The 12,255-nt window shown below is 41.8% G+C and overlaps 1 protein-coding gene across 9 annotated transcripts in view; it reads right to left on the minus strand.

Moving 5' to 3' along the window:
* Positions 1–6,998: 6,998 nt before the first annotated feature.
* RELL2 (RELT like 2) overlaps positions 6,999–12,255 on the minus strand; it is a 91,195-nt gene continuing 85,938 nt past the window's right edge. For 8 of the 9 annotated variants that reach the window (XM_056517083.1, XM_056517084.1, XM_056517086.1 and 5 more), the window contains 2 exons: positions 11,986–12,021; positions 6,999–9,166 (listed from right to left, as the gene is read on the minus strand). In XM_056517083.1, the coding sequence (XP_056373058.1) occupies positions 11,989–12,021 (33 nt within the window). In that variant the 3' untranslated portion in view covers positions 6,999–9,166; positions 11,986–11,988. The remainder of the gene's footprint in view (positions 9,167–11,985; positions 12,022–12,255) is intronic. The other variant, XM_056517081.1, reaches the window with a different exon arrangement.

The raw sequence follows: 12,255 nt of genomic DNA on the forward strand, positions 1-12,255 counted from the left end.
TTTTGACACATTGGCTGTTGGTTGGCTGGATTCTCTTAAAAGGAACCTATCAGCAAGGAAGTGGATATTAAACCCCCAGTATGGGGCTGTTTATATATACACTGCTCAAAAAAAATAAAGGGAACACTTACACAACACAATTAGAGATAGGGGATAAGATGTCTGATCGCGGGGGCCCCGCAATCTTTCATGCAGCACCTACTTGTATCAGCTGCGCGGAATGGCTGTCACGCCCCCTCCCATAGGCTTGCATTGAGGGGTGTGGCGTCACAATACTCCGGCCCAGTGGTGGTGAGTCTTCAGACATGGAGCGATCATCACTCCGTGCAGCTGAGACAGGTGGGTGCTGCATGAGATTGTGGGGGTCCCCAGTGGCGGGACTCCTGCGATCAGACATCTTATCCCCTATCCTTTAGATAGGGGATAAGATGTCTTAGGGCCGGAGTACCCCTTTAAATGGAAAACACAAGATATAAGCATCTAATAAGTGGGTGTCCAACTGCTGGAACCCTCAACTATCGTGAGTCTCTTGTCCCCAAGTGAATGATGTGGCAGTTACTTTCCATAGGACTGCTAAAGATAGAGGACATTGCTGAGCTGTCTTCATCAGGTCCCTTACGGGTGAAAAGAGCATCAGCAGGTATGCTTGTTAGTCACTCCATTCACTTGGGGGATTGATCTACCAGATCGACAACTTGCTTATAGTTCTAGGTGGGCTTGTGTTTTAAGGGGTTACCCCAAGATTATAACCTATAAACTTTCCACAAGATAGATTATAGGTATCTGATCAGTGGTGGTTCTGATGAGATACCCACCAATCATGAGAACAGGGATTTATTTGGGAGTCTACATGGCACGACCATCACCGTGAACGGGTGTCGATCTGGTAGATCAGCAGTTGTTTACAGAGTCCATTACACGGCTCGAGCAATGTGCAGAGAGGGCCCACATACGACTGCTGGATCGTTCGTGCACCCCTTTGCTGCCATCAGTGGTTCGCCGGTCATCCACTATTTTTAACGGTGTCACCGGCTGATGGTTTTTGACAGGTAAGCTGACAATTGAACTAATAATCATAAGGCCCAGACTACCAGGGAGACTTGAGGAAAGGTAGGAGGACTTGTAAAGGACCAGGTAATGGATTTGAGCTAGAGAGAAAGAAAAGGTAAACCAGAGCTCCTCATGGGACAGTAAACATGGTCAGGGATAGAATTAGACCCTTGTAACCTAATCCCAGCAATGGATCTATTATGTTGTTAAAGGGGTTATCCAGGAAAAAACTTTTTTTTATATAACAACTTGCTCCAGAAAGTTAAACAGATTTGTAAATTACTTCTATTAAAAAATCTTAATCCTTTCAGCACTTATGAGCTGCTGAAGTTAAGGTTGTTCTTTTCTGTCTAAGTGCTCTCTGATGACACGTGTCTTGGGAACCGCCCAGTTTAGAAGAGGTTTGCTATGGGAATTTGCTTCTATACTGGGCGTTTCCCGAGACAGGTGTCATCAGAGAGCACTTAGACAGAAAAGAACAACCTTAACTTCAGAAGCTCATAAGTACTGAAAGGATTAAGATTTTTTAATAGAAGTAATTCACAAATCTGTTTAACTTTCCGGAGCCAGTTGATATATATAAAAAAAGGTTTTTCCTGGAATACCCTTTTAAGACACAACAATTTATAACAACGTGTAGGAAGAGCAGAGACGTGCAGCCTTCATAGGGACATTAGCGGTGTATATAAGGCCTGAGATGTAGCAAAACATGCACGGAAGGAGAACAACCCTGGAGAACCGCACAATCCTTCGTAAAGACTTAATCATATGCAACTGTTTGCTTAGAATTCTGCCATAAAAAAAACTTCTCCAGATTATGAGGATGGGATATGAGTAAAGAATATGAGGACGGGATATGAGTAAAGAATATGAGGACGGGATATGAGTAAAGAATATGAGGACGGCATATGAGGCTAGGATAAGAGTACAGGATATGAGGTCGGGATATGAGGACAGGATATGAGGACAGGATATGAGGACGGGATATGAGGACGGGATATGAGTAAAGGATATGAGGTCAGGATATGAGGATGAGATATGAGGTTGGGATATGAAGATGGGATATAAGGTCAGGATATGAGGACGGCATATGAGGCTAGGATATGAGGATTGGGATATGAGTACAGGATATGAGGATGGGAATATGAGGTTGGGATATGAAGATGGGATATAAGGTCAGGATATGAGGACACGATATGAGGTTGGGATATGAGGACGGCATATGAGGCTAGGATATGAGGAATGGGATATGGGGCTAGGATATGAGGGCGGGATATGACGACGGGATATGAGGCTAGGATAAGGATGGAGATATGAGGTCGGGATATGAGGATGGAGATATGAGGTTGGGATATGAGGATGGGATATGAGGATGGGAATATGAGGGCGGGATGACGACGGCATATGAGGCTAGGATACGAGTACAGGATATGAGGTCAGGATATGAGGACGGAGATATGAGGTCGGGATATGAGGTTGGGATATGAGAATCGGGATATGATGTCAGGATATGAGGCTAGGATATGAGTACAGGATATGTGGACGGGATATGAGGCTAGGATAAAAGTACAGGATATGAGGGCAGGATATAAGGACCGTATATTAGTACAGGATATTAGGATTGGGGTATGAGGCTAGGATAAGAGTACAGGATATGAGTACAGGATATGAGGGATCAGGATATGAGTACAGGATATGAGGACGGGATATGAGTACAGGATATGTGGACGGGATATGAGTACAGGATAAGAGGATCGGAATATGAGGTCGGGATGCAAGGACATAAGCATCATTGTTGCTTTTCCTCTTCTACAAGGTTTAGGTAGGAAGACCGGGCAAAACACTCGTAAACAAATACAAACAACAAGGTTTTAAAGTTTGGATTTTTAATCAATGCATATTCTACAACCTGACATGTCCATGCTTTAACCCACCCACCCGCATTATTGATAAATACAAATGCTACACACTTGCTGGAACTTGTAGCTACCGATAATAAATAGAATTTCATTATCTTGCTATTGCATAAAAATGAAAGAACCTTTTCAACAAGTGTTTAGACAAAAGTTTGACAATTTTCGGCTCCAGCCATAGGTACAAAAAGCGGAAATTGGCAAATAGCAGGCACACAACTTTATAACAGGCACATAACAGCATACAAAGTGTAGCTGGGAAAACACATTAGCTTAACCCCCACAATTCTGATACAGAAAAATGATAAAATAGAAAGAAACGATATTAAATCTGTCTCAAAGCCGCTATTTACCCGGAAACACCTTTTATTTTTAATCTGAAAAGAGGAAAAAATGTGCGGATCAATAATCGAATGTATTTTTATGGATGTTGCTTTGTTTCCTGATTAAGAGCTCCAAATCCCTGTAAAGACATATAGATAAATGATACAGTTACAAATACCGCGCTGTTTACTTTTTCATTTACGGTATTTATTTTTATGTTTGTTTTATTGTTTAATGTGATACCGTATAAGTGCATCGGTCTGGGCTATTCCATACAATAAACCCTGATGTACACCAAGTGAACACAGGCCAAAATGACTCCATTTGGTAATAGGGGTTTACGGATACATTTACTGTAAACATCTTTTTAGCCTATACGGTAAATGGGAACTGTAAACACAGCAGGAACGTGGCTTTGGCAAATAGAGACAGAACTGTAACGAATAATGAGGCCTATGACATGAGGACATAAATAAGTGAAGTAGCGTTTTGTGCTGATAAGTGTTACCCATTGACAGAAATCAGAGTTAGGACACAAAAAATGGACTTGATTGGTCTTCGGTCACCTATGTTATAGTGTGTGGCAGTGCATACAATAGAAGAGCAGCGTATCACATACAAAGCGCATTTATCTAGAACAACCAGTTTGTTTTTGGTCTCATAACATATGCTTTAAGTTCTCACAATGACTTGACTGTCTTTGGCTGCCCATGACTAAGCTCCAGTAGTGAGGAAACACGTCTGGCTTTTGCCTGTATCTAAGCTCCTGTAGTGAACGAAATGTGCCGGCCTATTGTTGTACTGGAGGGTTACTTAAAGATATAAAATATTTATAAATAAATATATATAAATATTTATATATATATCAACCTTTAGGTTATTTAGGTAACAATTATGACAACTGGTGATCATTCACCAACCAAAACTCCTATATAATAATTCATGACAAGAAAGCAATTCAACTAAACCTTGTCCTTAATCGCCTTGTTTTGGGGATCATACCTAAAATATTGATAATGATGAGGTCTAATAGCAGTACTAAAGCCAAAGGATTTATGGGCATCAATAAAATCAATGGGCATCCAATGAGTTCAGTGAGGGGCGGTGAGGAAGATCCTTAGGAGAGCACTTATTTCATTGGTCACTTTGGCATCTACAATTCAGAGGTTGTTCTGAATTAGAAGAAAGGAACTTTATTGTATTCAAAGAGGGCACCACTCTAGTCTCCAGGCCATCTCCAGTATTGCGACTAAGCCGACTTGAATAGGTCACAACTGCAACATCAACGTGAGTGGCTCTGTGTGTTGTGTGTTGTTCACTGATGAATTTTTGGATCAACCTTTCAGCGCTGGATCGATTATGTTTTTTAAGTGTATTATATACAGCAGCATATTTCTATATATATATATATATATATATATATATATATATATACAGTAGTCCCTCAAGTTACAATATTAATTGGTTCCAGGATGACCATTGTATGTTGAAACCATCGTATGTTGAGACCTGAACTCTATGGAAACCTGGTAATTGGTTCTGAAGCCACCAAAAGGTCATCCAAAAATAGGAAATAGTGAGGATTAAAGAAAACTAAGTAGATAACTAATATAGATAAAGCAAATCCTTACATATAAAAGTAAGAAAGATCTGCTGGGAGTTGTAAATTACTGTCTATGTCAGTGTTTCCCAAGCAGAGTGCCTCCAGATGTTGCAAAACTACAAATCCCAGCATGCCCGGACAGCCTTCGGCTGTCCGGGCATGCTGGGAGTTGTAGTTTTGGAACAGCTGGAGGCAAACTCTTTGGGAAACACTGGTCCATGCAGAGGACAGGAGCTTCTTCAGGGTCCTGTACAGAACACGCAGTGGAAAATGGAGCCACCCTCACCTGATGCCCAAAGGAGAAGCTAACCCTGGCAGAGGTAAAGAGTACAGAACATGTAATACCTCCCTGTACTGTAGGGGGCGCTACCAGACACCAGTCAGTGCATACGCTTCAGTAATACAGGTAAAGAGTACAGAACATGTAATACCTCCCTGTACTGTAGGGGGCGCTACCAGACACCAGTCAGTGCATGCACTTCAGTAATACAGGTAAAGAGTACAGAACATGTAATACCTCCCTGTACTGTAGGGGGAGCTACCAGACACCAGTCAGTGCATACACTTCAGTAATACAGGTAAAGAGTACAGAACATGTAATACCTCCCTGTACTGTAGGGGGCGCTACCAGACACCAGTCAGTGCATGCACTTTAGGAATACAGGGGTTTTACCAGGGAAATATCCATTCTGATTGGTCGGTTCTTCCAGTCATTGACGCGTTTCGCAGATTCCATAGCATTGTATGTTGAGTCTGGTTTCAAGTTAAAATTGTCCAGAAAAGACCATTGTATGTTGAAACTATTGTATGTTGAGGCCATTGTAAGTTGAGGGATCACTGTGTATATATATATATATATATATATATATATATATATATATATATACACATACACATACAGTAGGTAAGTCTCCATTTAGCGCTTGTTTGCAGAGCAGCATATGTTTGCTATGGGGATTTTCTCCTACTCTGGACAGTTCCTAAAATGGACAGAGATGTCAGCAGAGAGCACTGTGCTCATGATGTCAACAGAGAGCACTGTGTTCCAAAAAGAAAAGAATTTCCTCTGTAGTATACAGCAGCTAATTAGTACTGGAAGGATTAAGGTTTTTTTTAATTGAAGTAATTTACAAATCTGTTTAACTTTCTGGCACCAGTTGATTAAAAAAACAAATAAAAAAGTTTTTCACTGGAGTACCCCTTTAAGGCCCACCAATATTCCAGGTTTTTTCAGTTACTCTATTGGAAAAGGACAGGGAAAAATTCAAATCCTGGAGTGTTGGTGGAGAGTTCCCATACAGGTTACCGATGATCGCTGGGGTCACAGAATGATTGTGAAGGACCCATTTACCAACAAGTGGACAATAATATGAATGCACAGGGCATTCATGATCACCTACCTCTCCACATTCTGTTCTCTCACCTTCTCTATAAGTGCCATGGTGTTCACCCCGGTTTCAGGCACGTTGGTGGTATACACCGGCGGTAATATGCTGCTGCGTAGTATACAGTGGCCTATGTCACCCATTGAATAAAACATATACTGCACCATATACATTTTTTTACTGTGTGCCACAGCTTAGAAATGGGACAAAAGGGGTAATGATTCTCCTTAAAGGGGTACTCCGGCAGAAATGTTTTATTTTATTTTTTTCCAAATCAACTGGTGCCAGAGAGTTCTACAGATTTGTAAATTACTTGTGTTTAAAAAATCATAAGGCCAGTACTTATCAGCTGCTGTATGCCCCAAAGGAAGTTGTGTCTTTCTTTCCGGTCTGACCACAGTGCTCTCTGCTGACCCCTCTGTCCTTGTCAGGAACTGTCCAGAGCAGGAGAGGTTTGCTATGGGGATTTTCTCCTACTCTGGACAGTTCTTAAAATGTACAGCGGTGTCAGCAGAGAGCACTGTGGTCAGACTGAAAAGGAACTACACAACTTCCTGTGGAGCATACAGCAGCTGGAAGGATTAAGATTATTAAATAGAAGAAATTTACAAATCTGTATAACTTTCTGGCACCAGTTAATTTGAAAACATTATTTTCATACTGGAGTACCCCTTTAGGGTGAGTGCCATAAAGACACTCCACTGAGAATTCTGTGGGGGGGGGGGGGGGGGGGGGAAGGATATAAAAAGCATAGATAGCCTATAGGTCTCCACACATCTCTATTACACTCTCCTTAAAGAATAAGTACCACGCCTAGAGGTACAGGAAATCTCCTATTCGCAGGATTGGGAATAGTTTTTAGAGTGCGGGGGGTCAGACTGCTGTGCCCCCCTCGCGATCTCCTGCAATGTCCCAGTACAGGACATGGTCTTGCACTATAGTTAGGCCTTGTCAGGTTGAGTCCCTCAGTGACCTGGGGTCTCCCCTGCTGTTTCTATAATGTCATTTATCTTATCTTATGTGTAGTCAGTGTCCTAATGTTTAGATAGGTCTCAAGGACCTGTGAAATGTCACATGTTATGTTATGCAGCCACATGATTGCTTGTCACATGTTCTCCCAGAGAGCACCAGCTTAACCTATGACCCGCAGCTTGACCAATGGGCCTTATTCCAGCCCCCCATTATATAAAGGGGCGGCCATTACAATTTCTCTCAGATTCAGATTCCATTTGCTTCTAAGCACAGCAACCACGAGAGATCTCAGTGACCAGCATCTGGAAGACCACAAAGCTACAGTCATTCCAGTAAGTCAAAAGACTATGTCTGCTGTCACTACATATAGTCAAGTCCTGCATATTGTCAAGCCTCAAGATAATCACCTAAAGTCAATTACAATAACTACAAGTCCCAGCAAGCTGCGTGGTCCTTCTGGGTTCCTGGCCTTCTCTCTGGGAATCTGGCCTAGCTGTGAAGATAATTCCATCTGTCTGAACCCAGTAAAGCCACGTTAAACCATAACTGGTTGTGGACTCTCCTTTCCTTAACTAGCCATTGGAACAGAGGAGATACCGTTTGTGTGGTTCCGGTACCAAAAACCACTCTGGCATCACGAACACTAGGGGTTAACAAAATCTTGCCACCTACACCGCTAAACCCGTGGTTCCGCCATACATCGAAGGTTCACCACACTCCCGTACAGAGCCCCGGCATTCCCCCAGAGCGGCACGTAACGACCCCAACCTGAAGCGGGGTCCACCATGACCTCTCCAAATATCTCGATGGGAAAGCCATTCGGCTTTCTTCGGATTCTCGGAGCTATATAGAGGGGTCATGACGTGCCACACTGTGTGAGAGCTTGGGCTCCGTACAGGAGATTGCGGGGGGCCACAGTGATCAGACACCCCGCACCGAACCTGATTCCCCCCCCCACGCGCACGATTTAAAACGTATCCCCTATCCGCAAGTTTTTCTGTACTTCTAGGCATGGGACCTTATCCCTTTAGACCCACAATGACAGGCCTCTCTCTCACTAGCGAGCCAACACCCTGCTCTGTACAGACAATTATTGTCATTCCGAAACAGCCGTCTGCAGGTGATATTCTTTCCTTCTGGAGAGATCTCTGGCTTGGCATACATTCCCAGTCAGTTTCCAAGACTTCTAGCTGGAGTGAAACATTGACTTTAGGGAAAACCACAGTAGTGTGAGGGCTGCTTTGCATATTCTTCCCTTCTTGCCTAAAAAGCACAGTAGACCATAACTTTATCGACAGTCAAAAACAGTACAACACGTGTAAAGGACACTCCGTGGGAATAAGGTCACATTGGACTATACTGTACCGGTGTGGGCTCTGAAATGTGAATAGAGCCTTATGCAGTGGCCCTTTTGTTGTAGCTAGAATACTGGATAATCACAAACACTTAGATTCAGTATACACAACAGCGAATTAATTAGCAATATATACAGTAAGGGGGAGATTTATCAAATCCTGTCCACAGGAAAAGGTGCCCAGTTGCCCATAGCAACCAATCACATCGCTTCTTTCATTTTGCAGAGGCCTTGTTAAAAATGAAACAAGAGATCTGATTGGTTGCTATGGGCAACAGGGCAACTTATCCTCTGGACAGGTTTTGATAAATCTCCCCTTAAGGGTTTACAACCACAAAAAAATTGTGATCATTCCCCCCCACCCAAAAAAAAAATAAAAAAAAATAAGAAAAAACAAAGCTCCGCCTCTTTATAAGTCCATTTGTAGTATTTCTTTTTGCAATGTACAGTAATCCTATACAGCGCTTCGGCTGCTCGGGACCTGCTGCAACAACTCCTGTATTTCCAGTTCCTTGTCTCTTCTCATATATTGTACCAGTTGCCTCCGGCGCTACGTGAAAAACGACTAAACGTTAAGAAAAAAAAAGAGCAAAGAAATCACAAGTAAGCAGCGTTCTACTCATAAAAGTCAGAAGGAACAATACAAGTCTATTCTTTTTTGGAGTCTTTCCACCTCTAATTGAAACAAGGCAAAGATAAAAGGAGGAATTCGCTTTTAAAGGGGTACTCCCGTGATAAACTTTTTTATTTATTTTTTTTTTTTTTAATAAACTGGTGCCAGAAAGTTAAACAGATTTGTAAATGACTTCTATTAAAAAATCTTAATCCTTCCAGTACTTTTATGGGCTGTATACGACAGAGGAAATGCTTTTCTTTTTGGATTTCTCTGACATCATGACCACAGTGCTCTCTGATGACCTCTGCTGTCTATTTTAGGAACTGTCCCAAGCTGGAGAAAATCCCCATAGAAAACATATGCTGCTCTGGACAGTTCCTAAATTGGACAGCAGAGGTCAGCAGAGAGCACTGTGGTCATGATGTCAGAGAAATCAAAAAAGAAAAGAATTTCCTCTGTAGAATACAGCCCATAAAATGTACTGGAAGGATTTACAAATCTGTTTAACTTTCTGGCACCAGTTGATTAAAAAAAAAAAGTTTTCCACAGGAGTACCCCTTTAAACTTATCTTACAATCCAAAACAGTGTTTTCCAACCAGGGTGCCTCCAGCTGTTGCAAAACTACAACTCCTAGTATGCCTGGACAGGCAAAGGCTGTCCAGGCATGCTAGGAGATGTAGTTTTGCAACAGCTGGAGGCACTCTGGTTGGGAAATACCAATATACATGAACTTTTAACATACATCATGTTCGACCCAGCTAGTACATTTATTTTACTTAAAATATATTTGCCACTAAAGTTCTGGCTATATGATCTAATATATCATATTTCTAATATAAATATAATATATATACCGTATATGTATATATATCTACATACATACACACATACATATATACATATATATATATATATATATATATATATATACATATATATATATATATATATATACACACACACACACACACACACACACATATATCTATCTATCTATCTATCTATGTCTACATTGTATAAGACTCCAAAAATAGTAATTTCCAGAAAGGTGCCTGCCTGCTGGCCAGTTAAATCATACTTTACAATGACGTTGGTTCAGCAAAATGTTTTAAAGGGGTACTCCGCTGGAAAACTATTTTTTTTTTTATCAACTGGTGCCAGAAAGTAAAACAGATTTGTAAATTACTTCTATAAAAAAAATCTTAATCCTTCTAGTACTTATTAGCTGCTGAATACTACAGAGGAAATTATTTTCTTTTTGGAGCACAGAGCTCTCTGCTGACATCACGAGCACAGTGCTCTCTGCTGACATATCTGTCCATTTTAAGAACTGTCCAGAGTAGGAGAAAATCCCCATAGCAAACCTATCCTGCTCTGGACAGTTCCTAAAATGGACAGAGGTGTCAGCAGAGAGCACTGTGGTCATGATGTCAGCAGAGAGCACTGTGCTCGTGATGTCAGCAGAGAGCTCTGTGTTCCAAAAAGAAAATCATTTTCTCTGTAGTATTCAGCAGCTAATAAGTACTGGAAGGATTAAGATTTTTTTTTATAGAAGTCATTTACAAATCTGTTTTACTTTCTGGCACCAGTTGATAAAAAAAAAAAATAGTTTACCCCTTTAAAACATTTTGCTGAACCAACGTCATTGTAAAGTATGATTTAACTGGCCAGCTGGCAGGTGCAGATAATTAGTGCTGGGCAGGGAGAGGGGATGTGGCAGGCAGGTGAGAAAAAATTAAGGGGGAGAGAAGAAATCAGTGCAGGGGTAGGGGGATGGCGTTGCAGTGCTGCAGCAGGGATGAGTGCTAGGAGGATAAGCAACCTATCACTGATAGGGCTTCTGGAGACTGGGAAAGCTGGGCAGCAGGCAGTATGTCTGCCACCTAGCTTTCCCAATCTCTTAAAGAGCTTCAATATGGCTGCTTTACAAGACATATATTGTCTTCAGGAGACTGGGAAAGCTGGATTTTACTAGGATTAGGGGGGTTAATCCATCCCTTCTCATGAAACAGAGCAATGGTGCAGAAATGCAACTTCATTCTCTAAAACAGTGTTTCCCAACCAGGGTGCCCCCAGCTGTTGCAAAACTACAGCTCCCAGCATGCATGCTGGGAGTTGTAGTTTTGCAACAGCTGGAGGCACCCTGGTTGGGAAACACTGCTCTATAACAATGTATCTGTATAAGACAGCTAGAAACTGCAATATGGAAGGTGTTTTTTTCAGAGATCATTCCACTGATGGCCTGTAGCATATTGACCAAATATGTTATCAAAGGTAAAAGTTACAGGGTTTATTCACCTCTCCTCTGTATCAAGGGACAAGCACCTACACATAGCTGCCTATGTATATACACAACCAGTGGCTTCCAGTTGGCCAGTGTAAAAATACTTCTATTTGAAAATCTTAATCCTTCCAGTACTTATCAGCTGCTGTATGCTCCAGAGAAAGTTGTGTAGTTTTTTTCCAGTCTGACCACAGTGCTCTCTGCTGACACCTCTGTCCATGTCAGGAACTGTCCAAAGCAGAAGCAAATCCCCACAGCAAACCTCTCCTGCTCTAAACAGTTCCTGTCATGGACAGAGGTGGCAGCAGAGAGCACTGTGGTCAGATGGAAAACAACAACTCAACTTCCTCTGGAGCATACAGCAGCTGATAAGTACTGGAAGGATTAAGATTATTAAATAGATTGATTTGAAAATATGTGTTTTCCACTGGAGTACCCCTTTAAAGCTAAGGAATCATTATGTCAATATCTCCAGGGACTTACATATCATTGCTCCCTCGAGGAGTCTTCTTTGTTTGCCTGTGGAAAAAAACAAAATTATAATGGTTATTATAGGATATTAATGTGACAACAAATCCATTTGTGGGTTACAATGTGACTCTCCAAAGCCTCTTCAACACTGAAAAGCTTTATATAGAGGAGCTTAACCCCTTACAGCCATCACGCCCCCTCCCATAGACTTGCATTGAGGGGGCGATTGCGTGACGTCATGAGGGGTTGGGCTAGGACATCACGAGCTCCCGGCGCCGGCTC

This window comes from Hyla sarda, chromosome 4, assembly GCF_029499605.1.
Source record: "Hyla sarda isolate aHylSar1 chromosome 4, aHylSar1.hap1, whole genome shotgun sequence".
In the NCBI taxonomy this organism is placed as follows: Eukaryota; Metazoa; Chordata; class Amphibia; order Anura; family Hylidae; genus Hyla; species Hyla sarda.